This window comes from Drosophila eugracilis, unplaced genomic scaffold (assembly GCF_018153835.1).
Source record: "Drosophila eugracilis isolate 14026-0451.02 unplaced genomic scaffold, ASM1815383v1 contig_75, whole genome shotgun sequence".
Taxonomy (NCBI): Eukaryota; Metazoa; Arthropoda; class Insecta; order Diptera; family Drosophilidae; genus Drosophila; species Drosophila eugracilis.
This window is the reverse complement of record NW_024573645.1, coordinates 899487-921684: the sequence shown is the minus strand read 5'-3', so window position 1 is coordinate 921684 and position 22198 is coordinate 899487. Positions and strand designations below refer to the sequence as shown.

The 22198-nt window shown below is 41.8% G+C and overlaps 2 protein-coding genes across 2 annotated transcripts; one reads left to right on the top strand and one right to left on the bottom strand.

The window, feature by feature from the left end:
- Positions 1 to 32: 32 nt before the first annotated feature.
- Positions 33 to 5333, bottom strand: LOC108105282 (single-stranded DNA-binding protein 2). Its single transcript, XM_017211770.2, has 2 exons — positions 4462 to 5333; positions 33 to 2930 (listed from the first exon to the last, which is right to left on the bottom strand). Exon 2 carries the CDS (start codon positions 2370 to 2372, stop codon positions 1029 to 1031), a length of 1344 nt encoding a protein of 447 aa, XP_017067259.1. The 5' UTR covers positions 2373 to 2930; positions 4462 to 5333; the 3' UTR covers positions 33 to 1028.
- Positions 5334 to 5879: 546 nt separating this feature from the next.
- LOC108105296 (hexosaminidase D) lies at positions 5880 to 21696 on the top strand. The gene is given in 5 exon segments (XM_017211789.2): positions 5880 to 6159; positions 19096 to 19845; positions 19912 to 20106; positions 20108 to 21295; positions 21363 to 21696. Coding segments are annotated over 3 exon segments (2124 nt in total). The 5' UTR covers positions 5880 to 6159; the 3' UTR covers positions 21287 to 21295; positions 21363 to 21696.
- The last annotated feature ends 502 nt before the right edge of the window (positions 21697 to 22198 follow it).

Genomic DNA, 22198 nt, shown 5'->3' with positions numbered 1-22198 from the left:
ACAAGTCCAATAATGCTAACTATATACTCAACTAGGTATTATGCATATCATTATTAATATTCCATTCATTTCGATTTTTTTTTATCCTTGCTTAACAAACAATTGATCTGCGATGTATGATTTATGTTTTCTATATAAGCAAGTGTGAATGGTTATAAATAGGGGACTGGGGCGAATGGATCTCGGGTTTTTGCTGTGAGGTGAGTGTTTGCAACAACGAAACTAATCACAAGGCTCACTGAACTTGTTGCATACATGTTTAACATTACATTTAAGTACACAGTCGAACGTCTCTAATTCGAACCACAAGCAGAACTTCAAGTTCATTTATAAATTTTACTTTTACTTCTAATTGTAGTTCGTTTTACAGAAGTTCAACTGCATTTGTTTGTTCATTACGATTACTGCTTTTCTTGCTTAGTTTTTCCTTTTTTTTACTTTTTAGTATTATCTCGAATTTAGCCCGGAAACACTGTCATTCTGTACGCCACTGCCCTGTGGCCTCCACCTGCCTTTCAGTGCATTTTTTGTGAGTTGAATTTTCGATCGAAAAACTAAAATTAAGCATAAAATACAACAACGAAACGAACTTATCTTAAATCAACAGCGAGAAATACAGTACGAAGGACAGTGGCAGTGGCAACAGAAAGCTTCTATGTCCGTTTGATCCTTTCACAATTTTACATTTGCTGCTTTAGTCTATTATATTTAAGGGCTTTCTTTTTTTTGTTTCGCTTTATCTATTTCTCATACATGCGTTAAATGGTAATTACTTTATGCTTATGTATCAAGGATTTCTACTACCGCGTTCTTATTTGCTGTGTGGTGTTGTGTGTGGTTTTTTTTTGCCTTTAGAAATTGTTGTTGCCATTGCTGAGCAGATTGGAGGCGGCGGCCCCAAGAGCAGCAGCCGCAATGGAAGCAGCCGAGGAGCTACCCGCCGATCCGTTGGACGCCGCAGCCGCCACCACAGCTGCCACAGCGGCTGCCACGGTGTTGAGATGCTGCTGCTGTTGTTGGTGATGTTGTTATGGCATGAAGTAGTCCGGATGATCTGTGTCTTTCTCAAACCGCTTGGCTTCCTCGTGCATGCTTTCCTTGATCTTCAGAATGGCCGCCGATTCCGTTTGATCATTTTCGCCGGGTCCTCCGAATCCGCCTAGATTGTAATCGCCCATTCCGCTGCCAGAATCTTCGCGCGGCGTCCCAGGTCCGCCATTGGCCGGCGAGTTCTTCATGCCGTCCAGGCCGGAGCCGTCTGGTCCGCCGCCGCCGTTAAGTACGGGGCCCATTGAATTGGGCCCGCCACCCATTGGACCCATGCCGCCAGGTCCGCCTCCTCCACCGCCTCCATCGGGCCCACCGCCCATCGGGAATTCGGGCTTCATCAGGGCGTACATGCTGTCCCCGGGTCCGCCGACTGGTCCGCCTTGCGTATTGTCCTGCGGCGATGGCATGATTGGCGTTCCCGGTCCAGGCGGTCCATTTGAACCGGGTCCTGGTCCATAGTTTCCTGGCGATGATGACGAGTAAGCATTGAGAGGCGCTGAAGCATTCGGCTGCCATTGTGGTGGTCTGCCACCCGCTCCACCCATGCCCATGGGTGGCATTCCGCCTGGTCCTGGTGCTGGGCCGCGCATTCCTCCCGGTCCGCCATAGCCCATAGGTCCCATTCCACCGGGACCTCGTGGCGGATTCATGCGCGGATTCATCGGTCCCATTCCGCCGCCTGGCCGTGTGGGATCCATACTATTGGGCATCATGGGCTGACCGGGCGGTCCATTAAACTCATTGCCCATGCCCTGCATACGCACGCCGGGCCGTGGTCCACCGGGATATCGTGGCCCGCCCATGAACGGCGGCTGACCGGGCATCATCTGCGACGGCGGCGGTTGCGGACTGGAGGCGTGCGTCGGTGGCGACGGTCGCATCGTCGAATTTGGAAAGAAATTCGGTCCCATTGGTCCGCCGGGACCCATTGGACCGCCATCGCCGCCGGGCGGCATCTGTCCCAAGGGACTGGGCGCCGGACCGCCGGCATTGTGGGGGCCACCTGGTCCAATTCCGTTTACTCCATAGCCGGAGCTGACAAAGCCGTAGTCGTGGAAGGCCTTTGCTTCCGAGCTGTGATCGCACTGATCCCGCCGCTCAGGCGCCGCACAGTAGAGGTCCCAGAAGACGCACCACCAGGTATGCAGGAATCCCGGCGGTTCGCCTAGCGTTATGTTCTTCTCCCATCGGATCTCCGAGAGGAATGTCTGTGCCGCCTTCTGGGCGCCAACGTGAAGCAGATATTCGTACACGTACAGTGCCAATTTTTCGCGGGCCTGGGCGTCCGATGGAACCGCCGATGTCTTTGATTTGCCGTACATTTTGTGTGATGTTGTTGGTTTGTTGGCTGTGGATCTTGTTGTTATTGTTGCGTTGGATAAGGTGGTTTTCTGTTTTCGGAGTTTGGGTTTTCTCGCCTCTCTTTAGTCGCTAGTTCGCTTTTAGTCTACCGACTTCAACCGTATTTAAATTTTTTATACTTTTTTTATGTACTTTTCGAGGCTCTTGCTGTTTCCTCCTCTTCGGTTGTTTCAGCTTCAGCTTCTTCGTCTTCCTCTTCTTCTTCAGCGGCTGCTGCTGTTACTGCTACTGCTGTGCTGTTGTTGTTTTTTAATTGGCCGCGCTTTGGGCTCACGCAGCCGTTCTCCGCCGCTCTATTACTTCCACCATTTTTAATAAAATATATATTTTGACTTTGCTTTTTGCGAATGGGGAATGAAACGCACTGTCTGGCTTTTTACTTTTTGGGATTTTTACTTAATAAACTTTTTAGCGCGCTCTCGCCGTTCGTTTGTGTGTGTCGCCACTTCTTCGTTTTACCGTTTATTTTTTTCAGGTATTTTTTTGCCTGATTGTTGCTGCTTCTTCTTGCACAACCACTAAAAACAGAAAAAAAAGAGCAGAGGGAGAGATAAAAAGAGAGCATAAGTGAGAGAACAAGAGTTTGTGTGTATGTGTGTTGCAAATTTTCGTTTGCTGTGTGAAGTGCGGCCGTGTTTGTGTAAGTGTGTGCGAGTGTACTTGCGTGAGTGCGAGAGAGGGAGCGCGCGCATTGTCGACAAAACGGCACAAGTGCCACACTAACCGTCAAAACTTTTTGTACCACCTCATTTAAATATTGCTTTCGAAACTAAAATCCAAATTTCCACAAATTTCGTTGGTTTGTTATTAGTATTGTTAATCATTTGTTATTCGAAATATTTGTCGACTACATTTAAAGAAACGCAAAAATGTTAAAATAAACTAAAATTAGGGAAACAATTTTTTTTTATTCCTTTTAAATTGGTTAAAATTTTGAATTATTTTATTGACTTTTTTCAAGGTTATAATTTAAAAAACCTTTTAATATTATCAGTGTAAACATTAAAACATCGTACTCAAAAAAAATTATGTTTAAGATTGAAGTTTATTTGAAAATAACTATGTAAGCGGAAACATTTAGCTACTACCAACGGCAAGGGAGTAAGTTTTCTATTAACAGGTAGTATTTACTAAGTAAATAGCCCTTCTTGCTAGTTTACTTATAGTGATTTAAAAATAACTAGGTTTTTGATGGAAAACTTTTTGAATCCACTTTGGGGGTCGCCCGTCCCGCACAGGTGAGTGAGTGATGCTCTTGGCCTCTCGGCTTAGTACACAGGTAGGTAGCAAAAGGCCAACGGGCAGCATAGTCTGACCGTCAGACAAACGGACATTCAAATCACAATTCGTCTCCAGAGTCAACGAAATGGGGCCCCCAAATATAGGTGGCACTGTACGGGAGCGAGTAGATGGTTGTGGCGTTGGGTGGGTGGTTCAGTGACAGCCCAGAGAGACAGGGCGCGTGGCGATAAGGCCAATTGGCTCTACTGACAGGTGCATCAGTTACTAGGCACTATCGACTATATCCAATTGCTAGGAAAACTGTACGACCGATTTGAATATGGGGTCTCTGGTGGAAGTCGAACTAGCAAATGTACACAGAGAGCGGAAAAAACTATTGGTTGTCAGCTGTTATCATTTTAAACACAAGGTGTTATCGGGATCTATTATGAAACCAGGTGAGGAAACTATACGAATACCAAACTAGTGATCATCGAAGTTTGAGAAAAAGGGTTAAGAGTACCTAAACTGCCAATGACTATAAAATACCGGTCCATTTCTCTCTCTCGTTTCTCTGAATCTGATCGGCCTCTGCTGGCGTCTCAGTCGGGACACACAAACAACAATAAAAAAATAAGTAAAATCTACATTAGTGCCCATATTTCTCCATTGTTGTTGTCTAGTTGAAGACGTCATCAAATTGGGTACGCGGGTTTTCTCTCGCACGTTCTACTTTTTGCCACACACTCTCGCACACGCACACACACTTAAACGCACAGCTTCACAGATGGCCGTTTGTTGTTGTTGTCGCTTATGTTGCATACGCACCTTTTGCTGTTCACTTTTAGTATTTGATTTATATTTTTTGTATCGCTTTAAATACTATTATTTTGGCGAGTGTCGTGTGCTGTTGATTGCAATTTTATCACAAAATCAACAAGAAACACAAACACACAATTTTGAGAGGCTGCTGCTGCGCTCGCGAAAGAGAGAAGAAGAGAGACATAAAGTGAGAGAGCGCGGGAGCGAGAGCGGCAGGGCGAGAGAGGGAGGAGCGATAGCGAGAATACGGAATTTTATTACAATCTCATTGATTTTTCGTATTCGTATTTGTATTAGCGGCTCCCCGGCTCTTCACATGTTTTGCGCGCATACATATAATTATTTATTATTAAACCGCGCGCTATTTTACTTCGTTTTTTTCTTTAGCTTTTTGCACCAATTCTCTTGTTTTGTGTGTATGTGTGTTTATTCGTTTTACAGAGTATGTTTGTATGTATATGTTCGTGTGTTTTTAATTTCTTTTCTAAACACACTTTTTCGCTTGCCGCCGCTGAGTTGTTGCTGTAATTTTTGCAAGTTTTCTCTTCACACGCCTTTCATTCGCCGTGCGCTTTGTCCGTGTATTCGATGATTGCTTTTACTGCCTGTTCGGCTGCTGCTTCTTCTTCTTCTACTAAAAATCGGCTCTTTTTTGCCTGTACGAAATTTTCACAGCGAGCTATCACGTTGAAATGCATTTTAAATGGTTGTCATATCGAAAGCAAACACAACGTTCACATTTTCACTTTGATTTCAATATATTATTAGTTTGGTTAATTCGTTTAAACACGGCAAAATCCCATAAATATTTTTACTGCTACAAGTTGCGTCGTCGTCGTCTTCGTCTCGTTCGAGTGTGACCGTTTGCCGGCCGTTAAAATATACTGTTGAGCTATGGAAAATGTACTAAAATAAGCTAAAAGCACGCCATTTGCAGTGCTTTTTATTAATAATATCTTGTTTTTCTGTACTGATGAGTATGAAGAAGATTATTATTTATTTTATTATCAGAAAACGTGAAACATTTAAGAAAAATCTTAAAAATGAAATGAAGATTTTGATAAATCGATTACTATTGCGAGGTTGCCTTATAGCTAGGGAAAGCTCTTTTGGAGTTGCCAGATTGTCTGGCATCACTTCTCCTATTTCATACGGCGAATTGCAGTGCAGAAAGAGAATAGAAGTTTTCCAAAAAGAAATATTTATTTTATTTAACTTCAATTATTGTTAATATTTTGTATACTGAAATCTCGGGTGCCAAATGGGTAAGTTTTTTTTCAAACGTACCATTTTTAACAAAAGATATTACAAAAGCCGGCTCAATTTGCATGTGTATGCAATTACATTGTTGTTGGCCCGCTACTGCAGTGCTGTTATGTTAACATTAGCAGTGTGACCAGGGGCCGGTTTGTTTATGTTTGAGGCTCGGAAAATAACGGTGTTTGTTCGAAACGCATTCAGTGCGCAAGAACCCTCGCTTGCCGCCAAATGGAAACCGTCAGCGAAGCAATTCTCGTGGCATAAACAGTGCGGAAGTTTAGTGCAACTGCAACTGTTCGCGATTACTCTACGTGTGTTGCGGTTGATTTTTTTGTTGCGTTTAAATTGCCTGCAGTTCGCGCGATTTCGAAGTCATGCAGTGTGAGCAAATTGACTGTTGATTGAACACCACTCGAAAGGAAAGCGGATTAAACGACTTTTACAGTTAAGTTCAAAAATAGTTGAAAAGGAATAAATGGCACATGGTTTTTGGATTTGGTTTTTTGCTTACTCAACGAGCACGTGATGACCGAAATTTAAGCGTTCTTCACAACCCACTTTAACCCTTTCAGATTGTATAGTTTAAAAGCTTCGCTTATTTTGCATATGTCCTCTTAGTCCTGGTACTTTTCAATGAACATTCAATAGTGCTGAGACCTTTGGCATCGCTGGGGGCATTCAAATGGAACACCCAGATTGCCCCTTTTTGCTGTGCCTCCCCCCCGGTGGGCAAACGTTTACCAAATGAATAATGTCGCTTTTGGGACTGCCAATTCCCCCCTTTGTCAATTTTTATTTGACACATTTTATTGGGCAAATCGTTTGCCCGGTAATCCTTTTGCATTTCTAATTCTGTCAAAATCGAGGGCGACATTTCCCAAGGGTCACATTTTGTTTCGCCATTTCCCCCTTACTTTTCACTCTAAATAGGAATCGAAATCAGATTTTGTGCTGATGTCTGTTTGTTTGTGGTTTAAGCCCCAAACTCGTGTTGCCTTTCGTTTACAAACATTGTTTTTTTTTTTTTTTCACTTTGCCTAGTTGGCGAATTTTTGCCCCCACCCTAAAACACACACACGTTCATATTTGCTAGCTGGGCCATTCAATTAGAAACATTTTGAATTGGAAACACACTGAATTGCATTGCTCTCGAGAATTCATGTAGCCATGTAGCATCTGCAGCTGTCGCCATTAGTGGGAAAAGTTTGGTCCCCCAAGTTGGGACCACAAATCTGTATTAATTTACATTTAATGGGCAGCGCAATAATCCTCACTGACTCATAACTCTCTGTAATTGAATTAAGCTTTAATTAATGGCATTATCTTGTTATTTTTATTCTCCCATAACTAATTGCTTGACAATTTAATGCTTTCTGCACATTGAATAACACTCACTCACACTCACCCAATTGCAATTACAATTACAGGAGAGAAAAGGTGAAGAACATGAGAATTGAATGGGAAACTGATGAGATGGTGCGAGTGTTTTTTTGTTGTGTCATTTACAGTTAGGCTTCTTTACAACGAACTTGTTAATTGTTATCTTGATTTTATATTTAGAAAGTAGTTAAACATAGTTTGTTTTATTTTTATATTTACAGAAAATGGTAGTAAAACTCATAGTCTTGAAATTTCTTTAAATATTTAGATTACAGAAATTCTCTTAACTTGCGGCAAATTTCTTAAATTAACTTTAAGATAATAATAGAGATAGCCTTAGTTAGTTTTCACATCTCATCATAAAGTATAATTCGTGATACAGCTCACTTATTCGGAAGAGAGCCGCCCTTTATTGTTATTCAATTAAGTTGGAACTTGCAGGAAATTCCGTTTCGAGGAGTTCAACTATAGTATTTTTTGCGGATTAAGCGCATGAGAGTGAATAATTTGTGGAAGGGATAAGTACTTCTTGTCGTTGGACCTTCAGTCGTACCGCTTGTATCGTTTTTGTGGAGCAGCTGCAGCTGGATTTTGGCATCGCACTGACGCAAGCATATTTCAGTGTCTGGATCCAGAGGGGGGCAAGTGGGAGGATGTGGATTGTCGGGTGCTGCGGTCGGTTGCCAGTGAGGATTTATGAAGCTCTCTCCCCCCACACCGCACTCCGATGGCAGGCGTTTCCGTTTCCGCCATGCCTCTTCCATGCTACTTCCGTCTTTGTCGTCTTGCAGCACAAGTGCTGGCTGTATTTTCAGGTTGCTGCACTTGTAATTCAATTGCCTTGAAAAGCGGCAACGGGCCAAAGGTTGAATTACAATCACCGCCCCATTTCACAAGGACCACAAAAGTGGAACTAACATATCATTGCGTTGGGTGGTCAACGGAATTGGGATTAGTTTAATAACTGAAGTTCTTATGATACCTAAGCATGCTTTTCTTCAACTTAAAGCTGCAAAGAAAAAAAAACTGATGTTGGGCCCTTGAAAGTAGGCTACCTTTATTCTTATCCCATGAAAATATCTTATTAATGCGCGGCATCTCGATTTCTCTTTGGGGACATCCCACTAGTGCCATAGAGTGCATATATTCTGTTCGGCCTAATTAAAGCATTGCAGGCACAGTTAATTAACTTAATTTTGATTAACGCGCCAAAATTACATTTAAATAATTCATTAGCCACGCCAAACTGGGCGGGAACTTTCGGTCCATACACACACACACAAAAGCACACCCAACTTATTTATTCACACATTCACACTTTGGCCACCGCAAGCTGTGGGGCCAGGAAAATGTTAAAATGTAAAAAGGGGGAAGTCCGCTATACATATATATTTTTACAATTTTCATAAACGCATGAGCTGGGGAAAAAAGGAAAAAGTTTCGCACGCACACACATCTTCCTGCAGATTGTGTATAGTTTAAAACAATGGGACCTTTACCACGAAACCATGCTGTCCAGGTTGTCCAAGTTGTCCCGGCTGTCCAAGTCCGCTGAGGCCGAGTGGAGCTGAATTGGCGGCCAGAAAAAGCCAGAATGTAAACCTAAGGAAATGCGAGATGAATTGAAACAGCGAGCAGGTGGAGGAGGAGGAAGGAGGAAAAAAGAAGCAAGAGAAGCAGCCATGCGTGAAACGCAACCTGCGGACAAGGGAATGGGTAAATGTGGCGATCCGAAAGGATTACATAAAAGAAAGGTTCTTACAAAAATATGCCGCACTCCTGTAATTCATTTAAAAGTCGATTAACTCACAAACTTCAGGAAAGTTTGTTTTTTATTGAGAGTTAAAAAATATAATCGTAGTTTAGTAAGGAACGTAGGGTAGTAAGGAACTATAATTAGAATATTGAAATATTAAAAGAATATCCTATATAAAGGGACTGAAGAAAATATGTAAATTTCTACCTTCATAAAAAGCTTATCCCCATTAAGATCACAAAAGAATGATCATGAATTTAAATTAAAATCAAGAAAATCCCATTGGAAACCCACTGAAAGATCTAACAAAAGGATCTGACATTTGCTATTTTCTGTATATTTGGCCGACATTCAGGTCCTGGCAAATACTCAATTTAGGGATTCCCAGTGTGCCCACTATTTGTTGGCTGACTGTGGCCAGTTGTTTGGCGGTCATGCATGCATCCTGTGCTTCATTTAAAAGTTATTTAGAGCTCTGCCGTTGACATCGCATGGGGACATACATGTCCTGTGGATTGCACAAGGTTTCTGGGATGGGAATTTCGCAGGGAAAGCGATGTGCGTGTGCTCCGATTATATTTGCATGAGTGCGTATTGAAGTCAGGACTTGTCCTGCGGGAGGAGTTAAATTCAGAGTGGATCAGCAGGGTGGCAGACGACGGGGAGACGGTGAAGCAGCAGCAGCTACTGCGGGTATTTGGGCAGACGGTGACAACCAAAACGAAAACATTGCGAGTGTAAACAACCAGGACGTGCGGCAGGATGCGCAGGATACGGTGGATGGTGGGTTCTCCTACGTGCAACATGCAACAATAGCATTAAGCTCGCAGCGGAATCTCATTTGGAAGCATTGCAAAATACGCCACATTTCTCGCATGCAAAGTAGATTGGGAATGGGTCTGGGGATGGGGATGGAATGGGCTGATGAGGGGCAACAGCGGAACTGGCACCAGTTGGCAGGAGTCGTGCGGACCGCAGACAAAAGTTTCCTCCTAGGCTCATTTTGTGTGCCCCCCAACGGAGCAGCCCTGCTCCAATTTACATAGTTGCAACTTTGTCGGGGCAGCATTAGAATTTTGTTATTTGGTTTGGGTGGCTCAGGGCAGGATTCATATTGGAATATAATCTGGAAAAAACTGTTAAAAGGGAAAGGAGAACTAAGATTAGGAGTTTGAAGGTATTCTAACACTTTAGCCATTAGATATTACAAAGTAGTTGAAGGTTGAAGTTATGAAAGCATTTCTAAAACTATGTAAAAGGAAAGTTTGCTCTACGATATTCCTTATTAAAATATTTTAATTACTCTGAGTGAAATCCAAGACACATTTCCATCATCTTAATTACATTTTCTTTAGTGGTTTTGGGTTGTTTTGGGGTATGCAACTTCTCTAGAAAGCTAGGAAACTTAGTTTTGATGTTAAATTATTAAAAGAAGATACCTTAAATACAATTTAATAATCGCTTTACTAAGTAATCTATCTACTTGATCCCATTTTAAGTAAAAAGAGCTATCAAATACATTAACTTTTTCCTTTAAAGTTTAAAGCCTAGCATTAAATTTAATTCTCATACCTAATCGCCTGAATTAATGTTGAAAATTCACCAATAAATTGTCCATTAAGCCTTAACTTGTATTTACACGAAAAATTTAAAGCGTTTTGCATGTTTGTTGTTAATGCAAATTAAAATCTAAATGCAGCGTGTTGCAACTTCGTTGTGTGGAAATAGAACCCCTCCTTTCGTTTGTTTGTTGCCGTTTTTGATGCTCCACACACACACTTTTGCATTCCCCATTTGAGTTTATGGGAAAAGAGCAGGCGAGAGGAGGGGCTTCGCTATTTGCTGTTGCACTTAATGCATTTCAATTGTTATAATTTCCATGGTAATTCTCGCTTTTGGCCCAAAATGAAATTAGTGAAAATATTTTAATTGCTGCAGACGCTGGGAATTATGCAAATGCGGCTAACGGCAGGAAAATGCTGTTGGAAAATATGGAAATTCATTTGCCTGCCGCACCGCTTTGTTTGTCTAAACTTGAATAGGGTTTTCTCTGAGGGGATGGAGAGACGAAAAGTAGAAAGAAAATGGCTTAGTAAGAGTTAAATTTGACTTTGGCTTTGGGTTTGGCCCACTTCCGTCAGCTAATCTCTCTTCCAGCCAGTCAGCCCATCTCTCTGCCATGCCTTGGTTTAATTAATTTTTAAGACATTTTAGAAGGTTAGAGCGAGGGATGGTGTGTTTTGGTATTAGAAGTGTGCGGGTGACAGCTCAAGCGAAGTTGCGCATACGCCGTGTTGTCTGACATTGCACCGCCGGCTGACACTGATTAATTGGCTAACGTCTGTGTGCTCTGCTGCACTGCAAGACAAATTACACAATGCGGTTCTTGACATACAAGTACTTACATCCAACATTTTGATACCCTATAAATTGAAGGCAAGTTTTCGTAAATTCAATCACTTCGAAAGACACTAGGAAATTGGCCAAAAAGTTCGTCTCGCTTTGTTGATCTTTGCTAATGCCCAAAACCATGACCGTAAGGCAAACCATCTAAACAACTGACCGAAAGTTGAACAAAAGTGTTTGACATGTCCTGGTTACCCTTTGGCACAAAACTCAAACCAAACGTGCATGTAGAATGTTCGTTGAAGTTTGCATTGTGTGGGCGTGGAAGGCTGGGGGAGTGGTACACTTGCATGCTGTAAACTTAAAGACAGCCAAAAGTTTCCCAACTTTTGTGGACTTTTCAATTGATGTGCAACTTAATCCAGATGGGACATTTACTTGCTGCCATTTTATTTAATCTGTCGGTTATGGTTATGCCTGGCAAGGACCTTTGTTTACATTCTTAATCGGCTTGGCTTATCAGCTAGTATGGAAGTCGATTTCTGAATTTATGTAAATTTACATTTGCAAATTTATATTTCTTGATAGAAAGTTCGGATTGAAAGGTTTTATTTTACCTTTTACTTGGGAACATGTTCTGATGGCACGCTGTGAGAATTTCATTAAGTTTGGAAGTTTTTTTTATTCTCTTTTTTGAACTTTAAAAAGTTTACTCTGGGTGTGAAATATAATCAAGATGTGAGTTTTTTTGTAGTTTATTTTATGGTAATACTTTTTCTTGACTCATTAAAGTGTTGAATATTTTTAACTTCTCTTATTTTCTTTAGTTTGATTTTGGTTAGTGTTAAGGTTTCTTCTTAAATATTTAAGGCCAATGCTTTTCTTCTTAACTCAATATTTAATGAAAGTGTCATCGATTTTCTATAAGAAGTTATGTCTCGTGACAGTAATTAATAATTCTGTTTGATTTGGAAGTCATTTATTAGGTCGTAAGGATAATAAATTAGGCAAACAAGAAACTTATGCGAAAACGTTAAACTATGAAAGAAATCAGCTGCCTTTTTAGAAAATCAATCTATACCATAAGCTGAATTTTCAACTTAAAGTAGATACAAAGTCTCCCAAACTTAAATCCTCTTAAGATAATCAAATCAGCTACACTTTAGCTCCAGTCCAGGGACTTAAAGTTTTTGATCTGGGACTGTAATGATATGTCCTTAAATTGCAGCTTCCAAGTCATTCCGTTTCAGGCATCCATCAACTTGTCGTCCGGGAATCGGAAGCGGATGAAGCTGAGCTGTTGAGCTGCTGAGCTGCTCTCTCCCTGCAGTTATTTAATAATTCATAAACATCAATCAGAGCTCGGTCCTACTCGTTCGAGTGAGTTTCCTGGGAGCCCTAGAGTGCATTCCATCAGCGATGTCACAGCATCTGCCTTGTTAGAAGCCTCCACCATATGCTCATCCTGCCCCAAAACCCAACATCCACTATCCACCATCCCAACCATTGGCAATCCCGAAATGTGGGCCAACACTTTGCTGTCACTGCTTTGGGTCTGCATTAGTAAACATTTTGTTGTCGTCGCTCGTCATTTGCTGTCATCAGTCGACAAGTCAACACACAGCAGGCGTTGCACTTGAGGGGCGTTCTCCAAAGTGGGTGGGTATAAGGAGGCGTGGCATAGCCTAGCCTGCATTTTACTGCCTGCCCTGCTAGCTGAACAAGAGAATTTAATGGCTTTTACGGGAATTAAAAGGCGACTCTAGAGTTGGCTTTTTTCCCCCCCTGCAAACTGCAAAAATGAACACAAACATCCAGCGAGTTCAAACAAATAGACTTGCATTTGCATTTCCATTGCGTTGACATTCCGAATTAATGATGCAAAATGTTTGCATGGCCTGGCCACTGGCCACTGCATTCTTATCGCTAAATAAATATCACGCATACGCAGCGTTACACTGGCTCGTATATAAACTTTGCCAAAATACACAGTCAAAGTTTATTAATAAGGTTTATATTATAGAACATGATTGGGTGGAAATTAAAAACATTTTTTACGTAATATTATTAACTTCTTCTAGGAAAGAAAATTGAGATTTAAATAGGTTTAAATTTAACTTAAAATAACACTCTAGTTTAATCTACAACATTTCAGTTGAGCATTTATGGAAATCCATTTATATAAATGGCTATCAAGTATAGAAAATTGCAAATTGATTGCCCAACAGCTTGATAGTTTGATCCAGTTTATTGTTTTAATCGGGCAATCATTGTATTTAAGTTATAAGATTATTGTTATTCAATAAAGTAAATATCTTTTGACTGCTTTGCCTTCCCAATTCCATAATAAACTCTATTATCTCTGGTAATCCAACGTTTCATATTAAAATTCTCGTTTAAAAGTGAAAAATTAATCAAGAAGCAAGTTGATGTTGTCTTCTGGCCTTCCATTTCCTTGCATTCCAATTTATTTGTCTCCCAGGAAAGTCTCATAAATCACCGTAAAGCCCATAATGCAATTGAAATCGATGTTCGCACAGCTCAACTGTGAGCATATGTGCCTGCCATACACACTGCCAGTGGCAGTATTGGGAATGTACATGCTGGGATGTTGGCTTGCCAGGATGTGTTGGCTGTGTAAACTCTGATTGAATTCTCTGTTATAAAGACACTGTCACTGGGCTAGTCTTTGGTTATATCCTTCACCCAATAACAATAACGCTGACCACAAACGTACCTTTTGTGCATCTCAGCTAGCATATATGTATGAAGGAGTCTATGTTATGTATCTCGCAGGACTATCTAGAAATCGGTAAGGCAACCGGCAAACAAAATGTCCAAACACGTTTCCCCATTCGATCTCCCCGACACTGTTGCCTTCTCTTCGTCTACTATCTTTGCTATGTCACCCGTTTTGTTAGCAGTAAAATGCAGCAGCAAAAAATCATTTCAAATTATAAACACGGCGTCGTTGAGGGTCCCTTTTGAGGCGGGACACTAGCTACGTGTCCTTGCCGTGATTTCTTCATTGCCCATTAGTCGGTGGGTATATTGGGTGGCAGGTTAGGTTGTAGAAATAAACTGGGAAATAACTACTAAAAGATAAAATAAGAGAGAATAAGAAGATTCTTATATACTTTTTAAAGTTGATATATCTTTTAATATTTCGGATGTAAAATTTAAATACCCTGCATAATCTTATATGCCAGTTAGTTTTCTTTTTGTGTAACATATGTCACTTTTTTTTTAGATTTTCTTGGGACCAATAAAACTTCCAAGACTTTTCTTTTATGGTGTCACATAGTCGAGGCATTCAAACTGTGACACTTTTTTATGGATTTAGTTTTTTGCTCGCGCTGCAGCTGTTGCTGTGACAGTTTTGCTTTTGCTTTCTGTTTTTTCTTTCACTTTTTGCTATTTTGCTTTTTGCTGCTTAGCGCTTTCGAGCGGACAAACTGAGTGTTGCATAGTTATGGGCGCTCTGTTCTAATTTCCACTCCCCCTTAATTTTCCTCCTCCACGGCGCTGGTCTTTTTTCCGCTCTAAACTTTTGCAGTTATAATCTACTTATGAAGTAGGTAACAACGTTTTTATTAAGACTGGACCAGGAATGCAGACAATTTTCGAAGCTTGGCAAAGTTTTTGCTTTAGCACGGCAACTTTGTTAGACAGTGGAAAAATGGGTGATGGCAGAGGGGGAAAAATAGTTCATCAGAATATTTTCATTACAGCTGGCGACAAGTTTCGTTTCCATTTCTATTTTTTTGTTTGTTTTTTTGGTTCTCATTTTCATTCACAGTTTGTTTGCTTTGCCAATTATGGGAATTGGTGAGTGGAGGGGAAGGATGCGGGACGGGATGGATATATTTGCATACATTTGATTGCCAATTTTCGTGCCATTCTGTTGGCAACCAAATAGCAGGGCTTATGGCGGAATTAAAGTGCTTTATGACATTGCATTTCTCGGTGCTAGTTTATAAACAAAACTTGATTGCAGAATATACATTTTGGGATCCTCTTCTGGCTATTTATTACCTTGTTCCTGGCCATTTCTCTTGATTTTCCTCAATACATTTCAACTGGAAAATCGCCTGCAATCAAATAGAGGAATTTAGGAGGCTGTACATCTGCCTAGCAGCTAGCTTCCTACTCCACACCATTTCCTATAACTTTCCCCAGTGGCCATTGCTGTTGCACTTTCAGCTGGTGGAATTTATTTATGGCATCTTCAGGCTGCTCTCCATCCCCAAAAAGTAGGGGAAAAGATGGCGTAGTTGGTATATGGCCTGTTCACGAATCATCGTCCATTAGTGGCCTGCCTGCTAATGGACGTTAATAAGGCGTTAAATGGCCTAATTGCCGATTATGGCTCTCTGGCCGATAAGGTACCGGAGAGAGAAACTAGCACAATATTTTGCAAGCCCAAGTACTCAGCATCAGCCTCCTTTCAGCGCGTTTTCACTTAGAGAAATAAAGGAAATTTCTTAAGAATTTAACTTGAATTTATCATTATTAATCTTAATTAAACACTTGAAGTATCTTTTTATTTATTGTTTTAAAAATTTCCAAAGTGCCAGGAAAGTGCATTATGATTTAGTGTAACTCTTAGTCATATGTTTTCTTTGCAATGTTTTTTTACTCCATGTAAATTTTCTTCTTGGGGGCCACAAAAGTGAGCTATGGCCTGACCGGCAGCTTTATCCTTAAAGCCAAGTTAAGGCAGCTTTGCTCTGGCTTTCGCCTCTCCCCTCTTTCCAGGCGCAGGCAAATTTTCTGCTGCTCAAAATGCAATGCAGGGAATGCAATATAAGCGATGCGAGAGCCACTGAATGGGAAAGCCGGAGGAGGAGCAGCAAAGTAGAACCATAGAATGGTCTGAAGAAACTGTCCAGCTTACAGGTTGAAGTTTTAAAGATTTTAAGAAGCTAGGATTTAAATTTTAAGCTTTTTGAAGTAATATTTTATGTGGAGTAAACTCTTTGGTGTCATTAAATGTGGAACAGCATTTTGTAAAATATTTATTTAAATAAGAAAATGTTTAAAAGGTCAGAAAGGTTTTTATACTGTTCTTAAGTAAGTTGTTTATTAAGTTGTCAGAGTTAAATTTTCACCAAAATATTTTAAAAAAGTTAAAAGCATTTCCCTCCCAAAGATACACTTTTTGTATCCTTTTTAGGCCTCATAAACAGCGGCTGAGTGCATTTTGAGGTCCATCAGAGCCGGCTTTAAGGATTTTTCATGTTTCATTTTTTGGCTGTTTGTTTTCTGTTCTTTTTTTTTATTTGGGTTTGTTTTTCGAAAACACTTTAGTTTCGTTTTTATTTTTGTGGCAAACTGCCAAATTGTGCGGTGGAGGCGGACACTTCACAGGACATGGCTGCTATTTCTAGCACCGCTCTCCATTCAATGAGTGGGTGGTGGGAATGGATGTGGACTAAGAGGTGGAGGTCACAGCCAGGGCAGGAAATGGCCAGGGACGCTGTGAATTGCGACTGCAAATTGGCCTGTCGGTTTTGCGGTGCAATTACATTTAATTTCGATAACAGTTGCCCCAAACTATTTTCATTTCTGTCTGACGAGCCGAATGCAATTAGCACCGATCCATTGTCCTGTCGAGACCACCGTGTCAGGATCTATCTTTAGTTAGCATGGAAAAAGTGAAAGCATCACTGGGAGAAACACTTTTTACTTACTTACTTACTGCACAAATTTCTACTCGATTACATTGATGAAAAGATCTATTTTTGAGTGTAAGATGTGAACGAATGATGAACGAAGATGCGAATGCATGGGAGGTTCCTTTCTGTTTCTGCCTCATATCACCGCACACGCAGCAGTCATCCTTTGGGGCGCCTCTGTTTGCATAGTTGGTTTTCACTATTTTTGCATCCTTGAAGAGAACTTCAGCCAACAAAGCGTCTGAAAAACGAGAGCACCCATTCAAAGTTGTTGTTGTGGCTGGGAAAACATACAGAGATAGCCAAAAGAGAAACTCATACGATTTCTAGGCCTCTCCATTCAACATCGACACTTGCAACCCATTTTTTTTTTATGTTTTTTGGTGTGCCCCAGGGAAAATGTTTTCCAGTGTAGAACTTTTGGCAAAAACAAGCGATGGAAAGTCAAGAGGAAAGGAGAGCGAAATAATGCAAATTTGGATTAAGCCAAATGGGTCAGCAATTGGATTTCGATTGGCCATTTACCATTTGCAATATTGATGACGAATTGATCTTGAAGTCACCAAGTCTGTGTGGTTTGTGATTGTGTGTTAAATTTTAGAGAGTAGAGAGTGACTTTGTTTTTCAATAAATAATATGCAAATTAAATAAATTCAAGTGCTGTATAAACATTGTGGCTTTAAAAACTAAATGAAAATGTTCCGCAAATATTGAATCTATTTTGCAATTCCACTTTCCCTCTTCATAGTATTTTTTTGCGCAATGTAAATATTTGTTTTGTTCATTAGTAAAGTTGGCAAACCTCTCATTAAATCACCTTTTAGGTGGTCATGCCGCTGATTCAACTGAACCATTCCACTCAACCGACTAACAAGTGTCCACAAAGACTTGAAACTGTTCAGCGTTTGTCTTTGCTGCCAGTCACGAACCACGAACAGCGCGAACCCCTTAACCACGAACCACCCACCACGAACCGAGTGAGAAGTGGCCTAAACGGCGCTCAGTTATATGCCATTTGCCACCCACTGGGTAGGTAACCCAGTGAAAACTCAATTCAATTTCCGTCAGCCAGACAGCTGCACATTTCCACTTGAGCACTTGCATTTATCGCCTGTCGAAGAACCGTGCCAGTTTTTGTTAGCATCTACTGGCTGCCGTATCCTGCTGCATCCAGCACATCCTGCTGGTCCCTGAATAACGACACGTATCCATGGTCGACTTTTATCCTAGCCTATTTGTACGATATATCCAACACCTGTGCGAGATGGTGATGCCGGTGCTGGCTGCTTTTATGACTCTGCCAGAGACTCATTTAAATAAGCTGCCAGTTGTGCCTATTTAAACGTATGCCAGCAAACTATCAGGCAAGCCATTAAAACCAGGATGCAAACCACTTTTCCTGTTGCTGTGGTCTACAGTTGGAAACCTTCAGGTTTACGGTGGAGTCTCTAAAAGTACTCCAAGGAAAAATATTGTTCAAAATGCTCTAAAGATGTCGTAAATATGGGTATTACGGTTGATAGTTGAGGAAATTGTGGTCATACTTCGTTTAGTTAATAATTTTGTTAAATGGGAACATAAATGTTATGTAAAATGATTTGTAGATAGCCTTATTAAAGTGCTATACTTCAAGTTGAGACAGGAAACAGATGCGAAATAAGATGCTGCTCTGAAATACTGCCACAAATCATAGATATAATATATGTATTCCGCTTTTTGGCCACTGTTATAGTATATTTAACTCGATACTATGGGTTCCTATGGGTTCCTGTACGCCGCAGGAGTTGGCCAAACACAAAGGCAAGAGCCACGACCCACAAGAAAGGCAAGAACAACAATGGAAACAGCCCTTAACTCAACCTCAATGAGCTGCTTTTGCTACTGCTTCTGCTGCTGCTCTGCCCGTTGTCGGTGGCGTATGAGTAACGTGCGACTGGGGTCGCCGGTTGTGGGTGGATTTATATAGCATAACTCCGGGGGCTACTTGTTGGATCTTCAAATATTTATGAAAAGTGATGCAAGTTTTTGCCATACAGCACTGCAGTGGCCAACTTTCTACTGCCTTACACTGAGAGGAAAAGTGTTATCTAAAAATGTTTTTTGAAAAAAATATATAAGTTAGTTATTTAATTTTTATTAAAAGGTATTAAAAAGGTCCAACTTTTTTTATTCGATTTCTAATTAATACATCCTTTTTAAATGACATTTTTCCTACTGCAGATGCACTCAAATCTGTGGATATTTATTTGGCGCCGAAAACTTTCCTTCCTACTCGTTGTGTCTGGCCTAGTGCTCCTCGGTCTTTGGACATGGGCCATACTAATCGATACGACAGCCGCCACACAGCCACCCGCCGTCGGCTCCTCAAGTTCTGAGGGACAACAGCAACAGCAGTCCACCGGCTACCAGCAGGTTCATATTATCCAGAAGCTGATTGCCCAGGCCAACCGGGTGCTGAGAGCGGAGCGATTAAAGGACAACGCCGTCGAGAAGTCTTCATCGGCAGTCCAACGTTTGGGCAACGTACGATTTCTGCGGCCCACGCAGGTTAAGAAGGGTCCACTGCCCATGTCCGAGACTTATCTATTTGAGCAGGAACGCTTCAAGATTCTGGAACAACAGCAACGCCAAAGAAACGCCGGTATGGAGGAACTGAATGCCAATGCCGAGGATGAGCGAATGCTCAGTTCGGCGGAAAGGCAAACGCAGTATGAGCACGAGCTTCAACGGATGGGAGTGCCGGTGGTGGCGGGGATTGGACCGGATGGGCCGAGGGGCCCTGCGGAGCGTCTAGTGCATCTAGATCTTAAAGGAGCACCACCGAAGCTAAGTTTTCTGAAACAATTGCTTCCCGTTTTAAAGGCCCTTGGGGCTACGGGTCTGCTTATCGAGTACGAGGATATGTTTCCCTATAGCGGAGTTCTCCAGCCACTGGCGGCACACAATGCCTACAAGGAAGACGAACTTAGGGTGAGTCATGGTATCATTATTTACGATGTCAAAGAATCTTTAAAATCCATACTTCTTCCTTTGCAGGATTTTCTAGAGTGCGCTTCCCTTCACGGTCTGAGCGTGATGCCACTCGTCCAAACCTTCGGCCATATGGAATACGTCCTCAAATTGTCTGGATTTGAGCAACTGCGAGAACTGGCGGAGAGTCCGCAGTCGATCTGCCCAAGCCAGCCACAGAGCATGGCGCTGCTGGAGCAGATGCTCACCCAAGTGATCGAGATTGCATCTGCAGTGTTTAGGTCAGGCGACTCCTGCATCTGCCGTACCCACAGCACCGATCCGATTCACCCACATTCACATTGGCTGCGATGAAGTGCAGCGCATGGGTGAATGTTCCACATGCCGTCAAAGACTGCGCAGTGAGCTTTTCCTCTCGCATGTCGTCAGTCTGGCGCATTTCATTCGTCGGCAGTGGCCGCAACTAGGTGTGGTCATCTGGGACGACCAGCTAAGATCGATGTCTCTCAGCGAACTGCAGCACTCACAGGTGGGCAGCTACGTGGAGCCAATGGTCTGGGTGTATGCCAGTGACATCTATCGATTCATTCAGCCACAGCTGTGGGATACTTACGCCAAGGTCTTTCCCAGCGCCTGGACGGCGTCCGCTTTTAAGGGAGCCTTTGGCGAGAGCCTGTTGGTGCCACCGTTGCAGCATCATCTAGAGAATAACATCCGTTGGCTGGCGGTCATTGCCAAAGAAGGCGGACGGTTCGCCAAGGGTTTAAGGGGCCTGGCCCTAACTGGATGGCAGCGTTACGATCATTTCGCCGTGCTCTGTGAACTCTTGCCAGTGGGTATTCCCAGCCTGATGACGTCGCTGTCCACCGTCTCCAAGGGTTACTTTAGCATTAATCCCCGAGATAACGAACTACTGCGCGTGCTTCAGTGCGTCTTCCAGCCGGACAGCCGGCGATCGGGTCGTCCCTGGCTGGAACTGCATCCGAATGCCCATCACAGCCAGCTTTTCGCTGTTTGCAACTATCCTGGTCACATGGTCTTTAAATATGCCCTGCGCCTGTTTGACAAGCTGGCCGAGATTGGACTTTATTTGCAGCAGACCCGCGAACAGAGCGCCTGGCTTTCCGATTATAATGTACGACACAATTTCAGTTCACCCCTGAGGGTTCGCGAACTGACTGCCAGGACACCAATGTTGATTGAGGAGCTGAGGACCATGGCACGAGAGGCCCAACAATTGCTTTGGGAGGTGTACGATGAGTACACGGTGACGGAGTTTGTAGAGCAGCATATTTATCCCACTATCGAGGCATTGCAGCGACAGTTGGCCAGAGCGGAAATGCTGCTACAGCGACGCACATGGCCACAGAGGCCCCTTCCTCTGCCCTTGAAAGTGCAAGAAGATATGGGACTGGTGACGAATCAGCAGCATCAGCCATAAAATGGCCAGGTGGGTGAATCTGTATTATCTCTTTAAAGTGGATATTTATTAAAAAGTCTTCTCGTAATTTTTTAAGACAAATTAGGCCGAGTTTTATTTGGCCTTGGCCCAAATTTCAGTTATATTGCTTTAATGGACTGATCCAGAATTGGTTGGCAGATCTAAATCTTAATCTACTCGCATAGTGATGGCGTTCGAAACGCCCAAGCCCAGCACGGCTTATAAGCCAGGATAATTCGAATGTTAACAGCAGCAGCGGCACTTCCCAAAATACATAATAGTAACATTAGCCACTTGTAATACTAATAACATCAAATGTTCATTTTTCAAGACTACTTTGTAAGCAGCCACTTAAATATACAAATATACAAAATAATCATACTGTAATAAAAATAAATCAAACATCTCTAAGTACCGTCTTCCAATTAAATGCGTTTTTTCTTTTATAAAGTGAAAATATTGGGTATTTAAGAATTAACTTAAAAGAGAATTGACACTTGCAACAGAGTTAGTAGAAATTCTTTGCATGGTTCAACCAATAAGGATTTTTAGAAACTAAACCTGAAGGTAGGAATCTATTTCCCAAATATCCAATTAATTATTAAAAAAAATACTACTTTTTTGTAGACTGAGTACGATTTATTAAAAAAATTCCAGGATTACTGATCAAATTGTTTCTTCAGTCTTCTATTTTTTTTTCATTTGGTTTTTATCTTGATAGACTTTCTTCAATGACAATAGATTCGGACCGAAAGCTGGTTAATATTTTGTAAGATTTAAAGGCAATCCATCACTCGGATAAAATTCCATAACCTTCTTGGCAAAATATTGCTTCCAGGGACTGCTGACGATAAGCAAGCAGCCAACAAAGCCAATTTCTTTAATTTTCTTGACCAGTTTGCAATGACACAA

Coding starts and splice junctions, on each gene's coding strand:
- LOC108105282 (XM_017211770.2), bottom strand. CDS start 2,372: ATGTACGGCAAATCAAAGACATCGGCGGTTCCATCGGACGCCCAGGCC.